The sequence below is a fragment of the Labrus mixtus genome, chromosome 12 (assembly GCF_963584025.1).
Source record: "Labrus mixtus chromosome 12, fLabMix1.1, whole genome shotgun sequence".
Lineage (NCBI taxonomy): Eukaryota > Metazoa > Chordata > Actinopteri > Labriformes > Labridae > Labrus > Labrus mixtus.
Genome location: NC_083623.1, coordinates 9,599,725 through 9,618,131, shown reverse-complemented (window position 1 = coordinate 9,618,131; position 18,407 = coordinate 9,599,725). Strand labels below are relative to the sequence as shown.

General features: G+C 41.0%; 1 protein-coding gene across 1 annotated transcript in view; it reads left to right on the top strand.

Annotated features, from left to right (window-relative positions):
- Positions 1–15,889, top strand: part of ezrb (ezrin b) — a 30,549-nt gene extending 14,660 nt beyond the window's left edge. Inside the window, exons 4-13 of the mRNA XM_061051861.1 lie at positions 514–788; positions 2,071–2,154; positions 2,249–2,395; positions 6,005–6,101; positions 6,627–6,790; positions 8,973–9,103; positions 10,328–10,488; positions 12,540–12,632; positions 12,858–13,100; positions 14,315–15,889. Of these exons, the coding sequence (XP_060907844.1) occupies positions 514–788; positions 2,071–2,154; positions 2,249–2,395; positions 6,005–6,101; positions 6,627–6,790; positions 8,973–9,103; positions 10,328–10,488; positions 12,540–12,632; positions 12,858–13,100; positions 14,315–14,479 (1,560 nt within the window). The 3' untranslated portion in view covers positions 14,480–15,889. The remainder of the gene's footprint in view (positions 1–513; positions 789–2,070; positions 2,155–2,248; positions 2,396–6,004; positions 6,102–6,626; positions 6,791–8,972; positions 9,104–10,327; positions 10,489–12,539; positions 12,633–12,857; positions 13,101–14,314) is intronic.
- The last annotated feature ends 2,518 nt before the right edge of the window (positions 15,890–18,407 follow it).

Here is an 18,407-nt window from a genome sequence, read left to right as displayed (position 1 = left end):
TTTGAAATTAGAGGAAGTGGCAAAGTTTATTAAAGTTTATTTCCACTGAATGAGAGTGAAGTAGATTTCCCTTTTGATGAGGTCAATGCACCATTAAACCAGCGCAACAATTTCCTTAACACTGACAGGGAATATTATCTCATGTTGCTGAGTATGTTTCCTCTGTAGCACATAATGCAAATAATTTATGGGTTTGTAAGCCGTCATTTTCATTATTTATTTCAGTTAAACTTAACACAAACTGTATGGATTTGTTCTCAAAATGAAGTCAGTCAAAGTCTTGATTTGTACCCCATACATGTGTGGACATTCAACTTAGTACATTACACATTTTCTGCTGGTTTGTAATGTAGGAATAGTGTGATAATGCCCTTTTCCACTCTCTTGCAACAAATTGCTGTGGATTGGAATTATTGCTTCCACATTTGTGCGGCTTGTATACCTCTTACGCCCGCAGCCGTTTAGCCTTTATATACTGGATGTTCTTTAACTTTCTTGACAATTCCTCACCAGGTGTCCTCCCAGGATGTGAAGAAGGAGAACCCACTGCAGTTCAAGTTCCGGTCCAAGTTCTTCCCAGAGGACGTGTCGGAGGAGCTGATCCAGGACATCACCCAGAAGCTTTTCTTCCTGCAGGTGAAAGAGGGCATCCTGAGCGACGAGGTTTACTGTCCGCCAGAGACGGCCGTGCTGCTGGCGTCCTACTCCGTTCAGGCCAAGTTTGGAGACTACAACAAAGAAGTCCACCGGCCGGGATACCTGCTGTCTGAACGCCTGCTACCACACAGGTGAGAGGTGCTGCTGGCTTCAGAAGATAGAATCAAGCTTTTGAGTTGTATGAAAACCAAGCTGATTTACAGGAGTTAGAGAGGGAAAAAAAGGAACTGAATAACTTAAACTACGAGCAAGAGCTGCACTCATCAGCAGTGGTTAAACATACTGAAGAGCGAGAGAGAGAGAGAGCGAGAGAGAGAGAGGAAACATGACCATCCACAGCCTGGAGGCCGAAGAAACAAAAGAGAATGATGAAAGTCTAAGTAACAATCCTGGGGTTGAGATAATGAGACAGGAACATCTGGATCATTTTTGTTGGATTTTTATGTGCCATCTTTTCAAATGTTCACCCTTTACTGGAGTATTAAGTGTCTAACGCTCTTTATAATCATTCATTTTGTAAATACATACTTGTGATGAAGTTTAAAATGAAACAAAAACATATCAGATTAGCTCATTTCTCTCACCTGTCCATTCAAGAGACAAATCACAGTGCATCATGAATCATGGCACATGGCAGAGTCAAGTGCACCTTTAACAAGTGTGCAAAGAGTGTGGCCTTGTTCTTTTAGTATTTTCATGGTTAAGAGCATGAGGAGCACCTTCCTCTCACTACGGTACAAGGAATCATTTGGATGGGTTTGACAGGGACTGGTGACAAAGTGTAAACCGATGTGCTAGGCCGGAACATGCAATGATGTGGAGGTGTGAAAACCAACAGCTCAGATATAATGCCAAGGACAAGATGTTATTGTTTTTTGATTAATGTAGGTGTACTGTTGCAATGACAGTCTGGAAGTCATTGTTCTCCCATGTGTAATATGGTTTACAGAGAATAAATCAACTGAGAGGAAAGTCCTTTATACAACATGCTGTTGGGGTCGAGCTACTTTTAAGATTTATTTTAATTATCAACTCTGCCTGGTTAGAAGTAATGCCATAATGAGAGTTAAAGATCATTTTTCTATGTATTTGAATGGGTTGTCATTTCGGAAAGTAGAATAGAACTAAAATAGACTTACAGTAAATAAAAGGGGTTTGAAAAAAGGGTGCCACATTAGATCAATCCAGAACAAAATAAGTTTAAGTTTCCAACGTCTTTATCAGGATTAACCCCTTAGATATGCTTGTTATGAAAACTAGATATACATCTTGTTTTCAAGAGGTCTCAAGTCTCTGCAAGATGCAATGCTTGCCGTTTTTCAAACAAAAAGCAAAAAGATATCCGATTTGGTTGAATGTTGGTGGACTCTGTACTCATGAAGCTGATCTCTTCTTCTTTCCGCTCTCTTGCAGAGTGCTGGAGCAGCACAAGTTATCCCGAGAGCAGTGGGAGGAGAGGATTCAGGTGTGGCATGAGGAGCACAATGGGATGTTAAAGTGAGTGTGTTTTATTGAATAAAGTGCACGCACTTGAGAGATTCATGAAGAGAATAATAACGTCATGTGGTCGTCGGTCCGTCCGTTCTTGCAGGGAGGACGCTATGCTGGAGTACCTGAAGATCGCACAGGACCTGGAAATGTACGGAGTCAACTACTTTGACATAAAGAATAAGAAAGGAACAGAGCTGAGGCTGGGAGTGGACGCACTGGGACTCAACATTTATGAGAAAGATGACAGGCAAGCACAGCATTTTCTCTTTTTAAGTGTCTGCTGAGACAGCAGCTGAAACCCTGTGACAGAGAGCTAAACTGGCTGGGCCAGCTCCATGTCTGCACTTCACCACTCTTCCTGTTCCTCTGCAGAGAGTATGACAGGAATAACAATGAAGACCAAATGTGTGCAGGTTTTGAGAGGAGCATTTCAAAAGACAGACCTGAAGATTTAGACTCAGCAGTTTGCTTTAATCACTTGTTTTTTATCTGTTTAAAAACTGTTTTTTTAAGTTCATTAAGGCAAATCTCTTAAGCTATACTCATTTATTATCCTGAGATTTTAAGGTTTTAATAGACGCTAACGTAATGTGTGAATATGTGACATAGAAGTTGTGTGCGTTCTGCTTATAACTGTGCCTGTTTATAGCGAGTGTGTCATGGTCTTTTGTTGATGTATGAAGTAGGACATCTTTTGTTAACACCTGTGCTTATCGAGGTACAATTACTCCTCTTCATACTGCTGAATGATAAAACTAGACTCCTGAAGCTCGGAAAAGGCTTCAGGTGAGAGGCCGTGTTTGTGTGCAATTTTTACAGAACAGGTTGGCCAATAAGGCGATGAGTTTATTTGACCATTTTGGTTCGTGGAGCACAGGTTATTTCCTCCTGCCTCAAAGCAGCCTGCACCCACGCACCTGTAACCTCGGGATACACCTGCTGTTCATCCACAAACACTGTGAAGCATAGATAACTCTTGTATTTGCTTTTCTATGTTTTTTTTAAGCTTTAAGGCAAACCGACTTTTCAAGAAGTGTAGAAAGGGTGTTGCCTGGATCCAGCCTGGTGTTGGCCGTGATTGCCACTTTGTTTATAGGGCGAGACAGTTTGGGAGGTAATCACCCTCCATTTGTTTAAATGAGCTGATGAGCTCTGAGGCCTCCCGTGGCTGACTGCTGGCCTTGTCTGGAGTGAAGTGCACCGACTGTGTTAAAAGAGCACTCTATCCCAGGTGACTCTCCTCTCAGTCACTGACCCGGAGCTGGAAATCTCTGCAGCTTCTCTCGCTCTCACTCTGCTGCTCTGGCTCTCTGAGTTTCGTCGTGGTTCGCTGCCAGATTGGAGGTCCTCTCATGTTAAGCTGGCTGCACCCCACAGCTCTCATGCCAGTGTCTGTTGAAAGCAGTGTGGTCGACTTTGTCTGCCTCATCGGAAGAAATGAACACAGCAAGTTGATGACAGGGTAATGACACAGTTCAGCAAGTCAGGCCTTTAATTGGACATTCACCGTCTAATCCTTTGTCTTTTAGCAGCTCAACAATACTAAATGATTTATTTACGTTGAATACTATTGTGGTATAAAGTTACCCCAGTCTCTCATTTGGCCTTATTTAATGTTAACTGTGACACAAAACTTCCAACAAGAGAGAGAAACACACTGTAAAATCACAAACGGTGTCGTCGTGTGAGTCTCTCTCTTTATGTGCTCCCTGGGATCAGCAAAGAAATGCCTCTCCTCCACGGTGCCCTCTGCTGTAACCATGGCTACGCCGACTGGTTTTTCAAGCTGTGCGGCACTTAAGAATGTGAGGCTAACCTACAGCACCGTCTCTCCAACAAGGGCAGCCGGCCCACAATGCAGCAGTGCAGCCAAAGGCTTTGCCGAGGCTCTGTCTGGTGCTGGTTTAACTCCTTGTGCTCAGCTGCTCTGTGAACCCACAGCTCCGCTCATTTAGCTCATTTCAGAGGTTTTGTTGAGCTAAAGCTTCATCCTAGCAACCGTCCTGGTCACAGAGAAGCCAGTCAGAGATCACATTCACTCATTCGAGGTTAAATTTACAAGGAAATGCAAGATTTCAGCAACTCAGTTTCAGAGAAAGTTTGCTAGAAAATGAGTGTGTATGAAGGTTTTTCCCTCTCAAATTATCAACCACTATTTCCATAACTGATCGTGTGGTTCAAGTAATTTTTAAGGAAGTAATAACTAAAATATTCTCAGGTTCCCTCTTCTTAAAGGTGAATATTTTCTGGTTTCTTTTCTCCACTTTTACACTAAAAAGATAATCTTTGGCTTGTTGAAATAACACATTTTAGGACATCAACCTAGACTTTTTAGAAGTACTTTTTTTATATTATCTGACACTTTACAGACCCAGATATTACTCAATTAACTGAGAAAATATCTACATATTAATCAGCGATGAGAATCAAACTGTTTCAGTTCTCTCTCTTTGGTATCTAGCTGCTGAAACGTTCTGGTTTAAGACTTCAACAGTTTCTGATCCTGAACATTTTTTTAAACTCACTGATATTTAGCACACTGACAACATCACATCGGCATCAATAACTATTTTGATTATTGATAAATTGTTATTTATTCTTAAAAATACAAACTCTCATCATATTTAACTTATAATAATATAATAATGAACTGGATACTACTTTACGGTTAGTTGGTCATGATAGGGATTTTGAAAATCTACAGAGGTTTACATGTTTAGACATTATGATATATTGTAAGTTCCACTTAAAAAAATATTAGAAATAAATATGTTCTTGTGTTTTTGTCACTAGATAAGACTTTTTAAAGTCAGTAGTCCGGTTGTTTCAGACTCACAGGTCTTACCAGTCATTGCTGTTCAATTCTAATATTCCCTACATGTTTCATGGATCTTTCATGAAACGTGTAGAAACTCGTCTTTCATATATGAGTAACATTTGCTTCAGAACGCCACACATCACAACAAACTCCAAAAATGTTTTCAGCAACAACGGTCACTTTTCTAAATCACTGCAGCTGTCAGCAACAATGTATGAACAGCATCACAGCGCAGGTATTTCCTACAAACATGGATCCATTGACAGAGCACGGCTCCACAAACCGCCGGGCTCTGATAAAAAATGTTTTAATCGCTGAAATAACTTCCACATTGTTTTCTCAATTCCTCAAGCATGTGTCAGGGTCAGTGATGGAATGAAATTCCAGTTCAGGCGGTACAGTTTCACAGCAGCACAGTTTCTAGATTACAACACTATCGGGCCCGTCAGTGTTTACTGTGCTACTTTGTATTGTGCTGAATGAGATTGGCATCCGTTCAGTGTGTCTGGCACAATGGAACGTGGAGCCACACCCCGCTTTTATCCCTGTTATAACAGTCGCTCTGTAGGAGGTTGTTTTAACATTACACTGTGTTGTGGTGAACTTCATGAAATAAACGACTTGTGTGACTTTATTTTAGTGTCTGATTAAGTGACGAACTATTGATACCCGAAGTGCCATATATAACTTATAATTTATTCACAAATAATAAAGAAAACCTTTAAGTTAAGAATCAGAATACATGAAAATTTCCTTTTTAAAGATTCTCAACATCTGGCCACTTATAAAAGGCCACTCAGATACTAAGTAGGCTCGTTACTGTGAAGCGTTCATAAGAAAACAGGCCACACTCCAGCGATGAATGTTTAAACTGTGCTGTTGTGTACTCTGTAGACTATGTAGCTATTGTTTGAAATCTTTTTCTGTGTCTTTTGGGTCAAAAGTATGACAAAAATTGGGTGATAAAGCTGATGTGTTTAGTAAGCTGAAGTTCAGTACGACACTTTAATGTTATGGTCTGCGTCGTCACCTCCACAGATTGACCCCAAAGATTGGCTTCCCCTGGAGTGAGATCAGAAACATTTCCTTCAACGATAAGAAGTTCATCATCAAGCCCATCGACAAAAAGTCTCCGGTGAGTAATGAGTCATTATTTTATTTCACACATTGATTTTTCTGAATCTAAAACGTCTCCCTCTCCTCTTAGAGGTCTGCTAGTTATGTTCTTCCTCAGATAGAGTGAAGCACTGAGGGCAAATTAAGCTTCAGTGTGCGTCTGTACTTAAGCTCTCTTCTTCCATTTTACCTGCGGCATCATGTTTCTCTGCCGTGAAGCGAAAAAACCATTAGACAGATCCTCAGCGGGATGCAGCACACAGAGCAGCCGGGGTATCTTTCTAGGGGATGCTATTAGTGGTGAAATCACTCAGCAGACTGAGAGTTGTATATCTTATCTGTGTGGGCCAGGCTGCACTCTCTATAGTGCCGTTTGTTGCAGTAATCTGTATTAAAAAGTTCCCTGCACCTGCTCTGGGCCAGCACTGACGTCTTTGTCCTTTTATCAGAAAAAGCACAAAGGGACAGGCCGCTTCATTCAGCCCTGTATTTGTTTGATTGTCCTCTCCTTATCCACTGTGTCTGTTTCTTCTCCACATTTCAGGACTTTGTGTTTTATGCACCAAGACTGCGCATAAACAAGCGCGTCCTGCAGCTGTGCATGGGCAACCACGAGCTCTACATGCGCCGTCGCAAGCCAGACACGATTGAGGTGCAGCAGATGAAGGCACAGGCCCGAGAGGATAAGCAACAGAAACAGCTGGAGAGGTATGCAAATGTACCAGCGAAGGGGTGTTACGTTTGAGTTGACAACAGCATCAGAATGCTTCAAAGGGGCGTGATGTCACGACTTCATGTTAAAACATTTTGAAAATATAAGCAACGCCAAATCACCTGTTCTGAGATGTGTAGTATTAGAACTTAGAGGAGTTTAGGGCTGCAACTAAATAATGATTATTCAATCCACTCGAGCTCTAAAAACTAAATTGGTCCAAAGGGGGGGTGGGGGGGGGGCAATTCCTGGGGCGGGTAATTTAAAGGAACATGCAAACCAATTAATGATCGACAAACCGACTTTTCAGTTCATGAAAGTGACATGAGATAGCAAACAGTTGTGGTCAAGATTTTGGTTTGTATCGATTTGTGAACATTTTTCATGAAATAAAATGATGAATCATTTAATCTATGAAAATCATAACTCAGTAGAAACTGCTTGTAAAATGTCCCAGATCCAAAGAGGCACATTTTTTGTCAATACAACAGCACAGAGTTCTTCAAGCTGTCATATGAAACGGACAAAAAAAAGGAAGAAATGTCTGCTGTTTCTAGTAGAAATATTCATTGCAGCTTTACTGGAGTTTTCTGATAGAGCTGGCTTATTTTTAAACTACATCTCAGTCACTATTCTGTAGAGCTGAACAGACTTGACTAAAAAGGTGTTTGTTTCCATGGAGATAGACTACGCTGGACTGGTTTGTGATGTAATCACATCAGGAGACGGTGCTACAACCAACAGAGCACTCATGAATAGTTTGGCCTTGTTCTCTGCTGTCTGAACCGTCTTTACAATTCACATGTGGAAGTGGAAACATCCATTCACTTGACAGCATCACAGAATTCCTTTTTTTAAGTGTGGGAAACGTGCTTCCTGTATCGGCTGAACTGAAAGTGAATGGATGTTGACCCTGATCTCGGTTCCAGCTGCCGGCTCCTCTGTCTGCTCCGGACAGCTGTTCAAACACGGTGATGTAACGGCAGGCAGACAACACAGTGAATACCAGAGGGAGAGCCATTAGATCACCGGGCTTCAGTGCACAGAGAGTGTGGGTTCTAACACACAGAAGCTCAAAGTGGTCAGTGTCTGTGAGAGAGGCACAAGCACACGCTACAAGGTTTTGATGAAGCCCTCAAAAGTGTTAGTTTAGACACTATTAACACCTGACGGAGATATCAAATAAGTCATAAAGTAATCATTATAGTAGCACAAATAATGATCGATTGATGCATCCTAAATAAATAATTTTCCAGACAGGAGGTCGGGTTCAAACTGTGTGATTGGACTAAAAGGTTCATCAGAAACACAATAAAAGACTCTGTGAGGAACTTTCACGTTGTGGCCATTTTTATTTTGTCAAGAATTAGTGTGAGAAGTGATTTCTGATAAATGCACATTAATCCATCTTAATTCTAAATGTGCAACATTCAACTCACAATGACTCTTTGGCATAGATATCGTTTTTTTTAAAGTGCAGCTTTCTGATCATGTTTTCATCTGACACCCACCCTGTAACAGGATGACCTTCTTATACAATTCATTTATAGATTGAGTCAATCTTCTTCCTGATGGTCTCCTTTGCTTCCTGAAGGTCATTAAGATGCACCAGTATTCATTTCCGTCTGTTTCATTGGAGTAAAAAGAAAACCCTAACAGGAGCTTTAATAATGACAGGTCAGGTCTGTAATATCAACACCTAAAATAGATTGTTTAGGGAGATGCCTAATTGTCGATCATAAATAATATGATGAATCAGGGGACGCTGGTAGCCTAGTGGTTAGTGCGAGCGCCACATGTACGGAGGTTATCGTCCTTAAAGCGGGCGGCCTGGGTTTCAAATCCGACCTGTGTCCTTCTCCACTCTCTCTCTCCTTTGATTTCTGACTCTGTCTTATATCTCATTAAAGGCATAAAAGCACCAAAAACAAACCTTCAAAACATTACATAACCGCTTCAGGAACAAGTCATGGGTGTTCTCAATTGTTTGTGTCATAGTATAGATTGATCAACTCCTAATTCATTCAAACATTAGAGATCATCAGAGCAGCTCTCTGTGTCTCGTGTACGAATGTGTGCGTGGCCTCACCGGCTGTTGTTCGTCAGCTGTAACTCCAGCATGCACCAAACAGTGTCAGCTGTGTTTGTTGGCTCACGGCAGCACTGTCTTATCTGCAGGGCCCATCTGGATAACGAGAAGAAGAAGAGGGAGGCCATCGAGAGAGAGAAGGAGCAGATGGAGCAGGAGAAGCAGGATCTGATGATGAGGCTCTTACAGTTTGAGGAGAAGACCAAGAAGGCAGAAAGAGGTGAGGGGGGGGGGACCGAGGGGCTTTCATGTGTGTTTGGGTGTGTGTGTGTTAATGTTGGCAGGTCGTTGAAAGAGAAGCAAACAGGTTGTGTGCATGTGTCATGTTGTGTAAACGCTCTGAAGGTTTGAGTGTTAGCTGAAACACTTCAGAGTCTAGTAATGAGTATTAACAGCATGAAGCTGTACGATACGTAATGTGATGAGGATGTGTTTTTTCTTTTGTTTAGATTTTCTTTGATTCAGTGTCCAAACAAACACAATCCTTCAAATCTAGTTTGACCTGTTTCTGCTCACGCCATCTCACCTACAGGCACTTGAAAACACGTTTTTTTTTTTCTGTGTAAGTTTGATCTTAAGACACACAGATTTACATACAGGAAGCTAATATGCTCATTAGCTAATTGGCTTTTAGGATCATGACTGTGAGTCCTCTTTAATAAATACTTATAAACATATTCTTTAGTCAGATCATAACATTGGACTTCTCCTTGTTCAACTAATTAACTTTAACTCTCTGGATTACATCAGAGCATTGGTTTGAAGGCTGTTGTTAGCCAATAATGAACAGCAACGTGCTGTAGAGGGTTAGCAATGTGCTCACAGTAAAAGACTCTGACAGGTTAGGAGATGTTTTCAAAAGTTAATCTTGTTTGAATTGAACTGGTTCCTAGTTTTAAGAGAGGCTAGGAAAAAAAAAGGGGGGTCAAACAAACCACTATTTGAAAGGCATTTAAAAAAAAATGTATCAACAATGTTCTCCTCCTCTGGACACATTTTCCATTTCCTGCTGTTTCTTTTGTGTCACGTCAATGGAAAAAAACCAAACAACACACCTGTTGAAAGATGTTATACACTTACAGCGTGTCCATTATGAAGAAATATGAACTGTTCAGAAGCCAGGGCAACATGCGTCTGCTCTGACGTTGTTAAAGAAAATAAGAAGTGCACATGCTCACATAGAACATGATACACACTTACTAGAAAGTTAATTCAATGGTCTGGTAAAAAATATGTGCAAAGGCCTATTTGGTGGGATACAGATAGGTGGTGTGGGGGGGGGGTTGTGAATCTCACTGTGTTATACTGATGCATTCAATGGAGGAGACACTATGCAACTTACAAACATTTAAACTGTGCGTATGTTTTTTTATGCTATGCCATTCTTCCTTTAAGAATGGTTTTCTTATATCGTCTCTTCTCTCCCTCTCCTCTTTAATATCAGACCTGACTGAGCAGCGACAGAGGGCCCAGTTGCTGGAGCAGGAGCGCATGAAAGCCGAGGAAGAGGCCGCTCGCCTGGAGGGAGAGCGTCAGGCTGCCCTGCTGGCTAAAGAGGAGCTCGCCCGCCATGCTGAGGACCAGAAGAAGAGTCAGGAACAGCTGGTCAGTATTTACAATGTGCTATTATTCAGGCGCTTAAAGCAAAGTTTTCAATGAAGTAACTTATTGTATATACTTGAACTTATAAAACACTAAAGAGCGAAACCATTCACCAGATTTGCTCAGCTCTGTAGCTGGCAGGCTGCAGGGCATTTCATGAAGCAGTGTCTGAATACTCTCAATCCAGACAAAACCTCTCTGAAGGGTCCAGCTGGACCACACCCCACTGCTTCAGACTAACTAACCCCTTTCACCTAGAGTCACCGGTCTGTGGACCACCCACAGAACTGTGAGCTGCTTCCTCTGTCACTTTGACAGCAAGGACAGTAAAGCTGTGTTTACCCCAAACACCTGCTGCGACACCCTGCACCCTTAAACCCTATTAAGACGCCTGTGCAGTGGATTAAGTCACATCCACTGACTGTGACTGAAAAGACGTGCAGGACTCCTCTTAGCAACATGTTCACTTATTGATGAACCTTTACTGTGTCCCTGTGTGACCACTTTTCCAGCTGAACACCTCTCGCGTAACAATTTCAGGGCCCAGCGCTCCACTGTAGGAGTCTGCTTACAGCAGGTGCAGCATTAAACACTGAGCCTAGTTCAGCAGTGGTGAGGTAGTTCAGTGTGGAGAAAGATGAGCTGTCCATATTTGTTGTGATGGTGACAAGGAAAGTACCACAACACCCAGAGACTCTGCTTTCACCAGGAGGTTCTACTCTTTCTGTTCTACTCGAGGTTTATATACTCATCAGAACTCGTCAGATAATTGAATTATCAAGCAGAAAATCATTTAGGAATAACACATTTCAATCCTCTGCAGGATTTTACACCAGCCAAGAGATGTCCTCACTCTCCCTCCTACATGTAGCTGTTCAGATCAAATCACCGTCTGTTTGAAATACCAGTAATATTAAGGATTTTTTTTGTTGTAATTTCTTCTCTTGTAATTAATTCAGTAAGTGATTTATAAGCAAAGTGACCTCAGTAAACTCTGCAGCCACACAGTTGAAAGGCTTTTGAACTTAGAGTAAATAAAATTGAAATGACTGAAGACTAAAGAAAGAAAGAAACTACAAACCAAGAGGAGTTGCTGCTTGTAGTTTCTGTATCGTTCACAAGGTTTTCAACAGCAGCAGAAATATCTGCGGAGTTCTACTATAACAAAAAGACATGGTGATGAATACTGTTTAAAACTCTCGCTGAAGTGGTTTCACACCAACCAATCAGTGTCCATCTAAAGATCTGAGCCAGAAGCGTTGAGCTCAATGGGATAAAAGTCACCGGAGGAAAAAAAAAAGTGATTGTGACTAAACTGTCGGTCAGTAACCTTCAGGAAATGTCTGATCAACCAGCTGAAATCCAGTCCTTATGGTAACTGTTAAGTATTACATTTCAGATTTTAATATTTGACTTGATACTCTTCACAGTTTACTATCCAACTCTCCTACATTTTGTCATTTATCTGTTTTAGTAGTGACAGTTTTTGACCCCTGTTTCCTGAAATGTCAGCTGAAATGTTTGAAATGGATGAACGCAAGCTTGATTAAAAGTATAAACTAAGATTCATTAATGGAGGATTTCTGACCAAGGTGCTAAAACTACAACCACCTAGACTCATGAAGAAGAAACCGTTACGCTGACTTATCCATGTCTCAATGAAATGATCACATGCTATCAATGCTGCTCCTCTATCCTCCAGATGTCACTCCCCTCCTGAGGGAAGCAAATCCACAGCACATGTTAAATAAACCTTTACGTACAGGTGTTAAGAGTCATTCTGCCAGGATGAGAAACACGACTCTCTCTTTGTGCAATTTGATTATTTCTTGTCCTGGCAAGATAACCTCCTCTACCTAGCTCGTATCTTTTTATTATCTCAGTGATTGTTTCCTTTGTTGTCTGTTTGTTCCTCCTTCTGTTTGCTTCGTTCAGGTTTCAGACCTTGATCAAGCGGTGTCTCCATGATGTAATAATGTCTTTTTCCAGCTACCGGTGCTTGCATGTAATCATATTTGTTCTAAATGAATGTTTCCTCTGTTTGTTTCTATCAGGCTGCCGAGCTTTCAGAGTACACTTCTAAGATCACTCAACTGGAGGAGGCCAAGAGACTCAAGGAGGCAGAGGCCGATACCTGGCAGCTCAGGGTGAGAGCTTTCACATGCTGTGCACAGAAGAACATCTTACTGAGGCTCTTTAAATACTTCTGTCATCAGAGACGCTAGTTTATATTAGACTATAATACATTACGTGTACAAGGACTGGAATTAGTTTTGACTCTTTCTCTTTAACAAATGATCCAGAATCTGTCTCGTAAGCGAGATGCTTGTGACTACATTTCCCTCACACTGTGATTCTTCCGTTCTCTCCAGGCTAAGGAGGCCCAGGACGATCTGCTGAAGACCAAGGATGAGCTGCACATGGTGATGGCAGCGCCCCCACCCCCACCACCTCCCCCACCGATGTACGACAACATCGACGACAACAGCGACAGCGAGGAGAACAACAGCACGCACAGCGCCGACCTGCAGACCGAGGGCATCAACGACCACCGCAACGAGGAGGATCGCCTCACTGAGGCCGAGAAGAACGAGCGCGTGCAGAACCAGCTGAAGGTGAGGACAGGGCCAACTGAAGCAGAAAACGTGTATATAGTCCATTTATTTAAAGTGATATGAAAAATGTATGTCTCTCTGTTACCTTTCCAGGTGTATATTACATTAGAGAAGATTATATTTATACTTTAACATAACCTTCTTTTCATGTTTATCAATGGGCCACATGTTGCATATTGATAAGGGGGAACAAGAGGAAAATCATTTTGTGTCACAATATAAGTTATAACTCATCGCCTTCTGGTATATCAGTGAGCTATTCCAAAGCCTGACACCATGACAAATTAAGTTAGTTTGGAGCTATTTTTGGGTTATTCTTAAATTTCAATGCAGACTGGATGCTTCAACCAGTCAAAGCTCCAAAAATAGACCTGGTAGCTAGCTAGGTAACATTGAATTTATAAGGCCTCTACTTCAACTTAACACACAGACTATTGAACTGACATGATTTAGTAGCCAACACGCACCTTTTTTGTATTTAATGTCAGCTATTGTCCTCTTTGTTTTGTACTACCAGCGCAACAGCAGATTGACAGTTTCATAAGTGGCAGCCATCGTGACCACCTCTTAGACAAACAATCGCTATTGGCACAACCTGATTTGTCTGGATCAAAGCGTGATCATTTCCAATTTCTGACGGGCTAACTTGATATTACATAATCATTCAATAACATCACTCAAACACTTCAGGTGATCACTTTCTTTATTTGTATTTAACAGTTTCTCGGTTCATAGATCCTGGATCACATGAGACATCTGTGGACGTAAAATCTCTTTTCACACTCACTGAATGAAATAGGCAAAAGCACAACAGTGTGTTTTTTAACCAAACTCAACAGGTTTGGTAAGACGCACCCTTATTTCTCTCTGGGCAACTGCTGCACACCCACTTAAATCGCTCCAGGGCAGTCTCACCCAGATCCAAGCTGGGTATTTTCATCAGATGTTCTCTACGTTCTGCTGACAATGCAAGGCTTCAGGTTGAATAGATGACCTAATTACAGCGCCTGTGAGTGTTCAAAACAACAAGTGCTCACACTAACTTGAACTGCTGAAAAGCTTTTATAAGTGGTGAATTAATGACGGGCTCATTGGAGGGATGTCACAGTGACACTACACTGGTGTGCTTTCTTTCTGGAACTGCATTCGCTGTACTGTTTTTTTTTTTTTTTGTAGGCTTAATGAAGTGCTCCTTCTCCTTCTCTGCCTTTTAGGCTTTGACCTCAGAGCTGGCTCAGGCGCGTGATGAATCCAAGAACACCCAGAACGACCTCCTCCACAGTGACAACGTCCGACACGGCCGGGACAAGTACAAGACCCTGCGACAGATCAGGCAGGGCAACACCAAGCAGAGGATCGACGAGTTTGAGGCCTTATAAACAGCCTGCAGCCACTCACCCTTTCTGAATGGTCACTTAAATCTGGCTCTTCAGCTCACACACACACACACACACACACACACACACACACACTCATGTATATCACACACCAGTTGCAGACTAAACTGGAGCAGTATCAGCACAGCAGAAGCATTGCTTACAGAGACACGCTCCTGTTGTGGGTTTGTCTGGAAGTATGCAAGGCTTTGCAAATCCTCTGAACACAATTTAGTGCCAAAACCTTTTTCTTCTTAGTGTTTCACATCCTATTTGTCTATTTGAATGTGTCTCATTTGATCAATTCAGACCAAATCATATTTTTATCCACAGATGAGATGAAGTAGTGGGAGTAGCCAAATTTTATTATTATTATTGATATTATTATTTCATGATGTGAACATAGAGTGTGTAATCAAAGCCTCGCTTCCTTTTCATGTCTGTCTGTTGTTGTTGTTGGAAGAAAAGGACAGTTGTTTAGAGCGACCACTCAGAAAGGGGTAAACAGTCCAAGGAGAAAAAGAAATTGGATTGTGATTTCCATATATTTGAACACCTCCATTTATGTTTTATTTTTGCTTTACAATAGCTTCAAATCATGCCTAGTAAGATATTTATACTGTATATGGGACATTAAAAAGGGTATTTCATTTTGGTTTGTATATTTTTGCTATCTACTAATGATAAAACATTTAATATTTTCAAAGGTTTTATATATTGACCAAAATAATAGAAGTCTTATGTTCCATTATGTTTAACTTTGGATCACTAAAGAGATATAACTGTAAATTATTATTATTATTTTATACTGTAGAAGATATCCAGCTGAATGCCATTCGATCAGTTCAGGAGATGGCTTTCTTTTTAGGTACTCTAGATAATTTCTTGCAGTGCAGTTCACAGAATCTTGATGATTATTTCATCCTCAGAGCACTGTTTAAACTGTAACACTTTAGGTTTAATATATTTTATTTCTCTGTTCTGTTTCATGTCTATGTTTAGTTAAAGATGAGCATTGTGTGCTGCTACCCCCCCCCAGCCCCAAGTGGCCTTTCTCTCTGGCCGCCCCTCTGCAGGGTTCAGGCCCAGACGGTTGGGCTTCAGTCTTAGCCAAGGTGCATAGAGACAAAATATGGATGTAACATTCAAAACTTTAGTTCTTTTAGTGTTAGACCCGAGGATTGAACTGAGGGCTGAGGTGAGGTTTATGAAGGGTTTTCATTTTGCAGCTCGGTCCCTGACTGGACTGACTCGGACAGTAAACGCCAACCTCGCCCCCTCTCCTCTGTGGACATGAAGTAGCATCTACAGACACTGTAATGAAAACAGCTCTGTCGGCCTTTGTATACTGTATGAGCAGGATTTTATAATGAGGTGTTACACAAATTGGCAATAAAGAAAAATATGATTTCACACCAGTGTTTATACTTTGTCTGCTGTAAAACTTTAACTATGTGGATATCCTGTTGACATTTTTGCATGGGATGCTTTATTTGGTTTAAAAAAAAAAAAAAAAAGACGTCTTACTGTTTTTTTTTTTTTTTTAAGTGAACCCCCTTGGTAGCCTATATCACCAAATAAGAACTGTCATTAACTATTGGATGGATACCTGAAGATTTTCATGCTCCCCATTGGATGAACCCTGTAACTGTGATCTGTAAACCCCAGAAGTGTTTTGCCTATCCTCTGAAACGTCTCAGGATCAAGTGGATGTAATAACACAACATGTGGTGCAGACATTCACGGTTTGAAGAGGATGAACCTAAAAGCTTAACTTTTCCTTTCACAGCACTGTCGTAGACAGACGTTTGTGGATTTGAGTAAAATGTCTTGAGAAACTTTTCAATGGAATTCGATGAGATTTGGTTCTTTGATCATTTTTTTGCTCTTACGATAGATTTAAAAACTTTTGCTAACCCTAAACTCTCCATCTAAACATCAGGTTAGGATTAACGTTTGCTACATGATAACATATCTTTATCTGATTCCTCAGCCGTAGTTTGTGTTTGGTGCTCTATACCAAATGTAAAGTGTTATAAAACAGCTATGTCTGACCCATAGATCTGATTAGATCTGATGTACAGAACAGCTCTGGTGCTTTTAACTATATATATATCACTCCGCCCGAGGTGTTCTGAATAGTCTACTGTTAACAAAGGTTACTGCGAACATGCTTTTTCTAGATTGATTGTGCTGATATTGTTAATGACGTCAACAATGTAGCTCCCAGAGCATTCATTCTCTCTTTGCATAAATCATATGGAAACATACTGATATGTACAAAGTATCATTGCTGTGCTGACATTCAGTACAACATTACTCCCTCTCATGTGACATTGCTTGAATTTATTAATGGTAAACTATACGTGCCAAACATTAGCATTTTGTTATCGCTTTATAGAGAATTTAAGATGATAATGTTCGGTGTGACTGTTTGATACATTAAAGGTCACTTATTATCCTCCTTTTCAACTAGTTTAAATAAGACTCAAGAGTCTCCAAAAACATGACTGTGAAGCTTGTTAAGAGCCACTCTGATCCTGTTTGATCATGCCTATAAACCCCTCTATTTCAGCCCTGCTCAGAACAGGCTGTTTCTGTGTCTGTACCTTTAAATGCGAATGAGATGTGTTCGACCACGCCCCCTCGCTGGAAGGACTTTGGTGGCTTGGGCTTTCTCGCTCCATGCACGATTGTTTATGGTGAGAAGGTGGACTCAGACGGCAACACCTCGCTGTCGGAGTATCACCCACCTTGGGGAGGGGTTACTGCCCTTTGTGATGTCATGAAGGGAAAATCTCAGAGTACTACCTTCAAACTTCAGTGCAGTATGACTATGCTCTGAAGTAAGGCCATATCTGTGCTATTTGAACTGACTGTAGCATGACTTGCTTAGATATCACAGTTTCTGCAGAAATAAAAACTGCATGCTGATGTGTTGAACCGTTAAATTTGGTCACGTTCACATTGTTGGCATGAACGGGCAAGCTGACATCATGTCACTTGTTGTTCACCTAGCTCTGGTTTCCATAGTTACAATGGAGAATCGGTTAACACAGATTCCAGGCCAGTGACATCACCACTCATTGTTTTTTTTTACTTCTTATTTTCATGTCGCAGTGAAAACTGAGACTGAGCTTGTCTTTCACACGCTGCTTACACTGAGACTAGAAGGACTTCTTTGTAGGCTGAGGAAACACTGGATGGTCTTGCAGCTCATTCTGAAATCACTCAAACCACTTCCTGTGACCGGCGGGTGTGGCTCTGGATTTCATTTCTAAGAAATATCATCCCGCTGTCTTTTCCAGTAATTTCATTTGCAATGGTGTTTAGATGCTTGACTCCTCTAACCAAGCAGCACATTGAAGAGGACACAATCTAAGGTGCCCTGAAATGCAACAGAGTGAAACAGCAAGACTAGACGATTATATAAGCTTCTTCTTATTCACAACAAGTAGGTGGCAGAAACTGTACTCTATTACATTTATGTTACAATTATCATGACTGTTTTACTGATTCGGATCAATCATACAAAATACAATCAGTTTCTCCAATGTGTTAAAAAAAACAAAAACAGGAAAAGTGTCCTTTCAGATGCTTTCAATGGAGAAAGCATGACATTGTGTCCTCCATTGTGCTCTATCAGTGGAGGAAATGCAAATGTCCTCTTCAGACTGTCCCAACATGCTGGAGAATATAAACTGTTGGTTTCATAAACTGAAAGAAAAATTTCACTCCATTAATAAATAATATAATAATAATAATAATAATGATAAATGTACACTCACAGTTATTGTCACCATTAGGTGTACAGTCTAAAGACAATGGCTCAGGTCCAGAACCAAACTACAGACACAGTTAGCAACAAAGTGAACATAGTGGAGCATCAAAGAGATTTGAGTTGGGGGAGACCAAAAACAGAGCTTAAAGG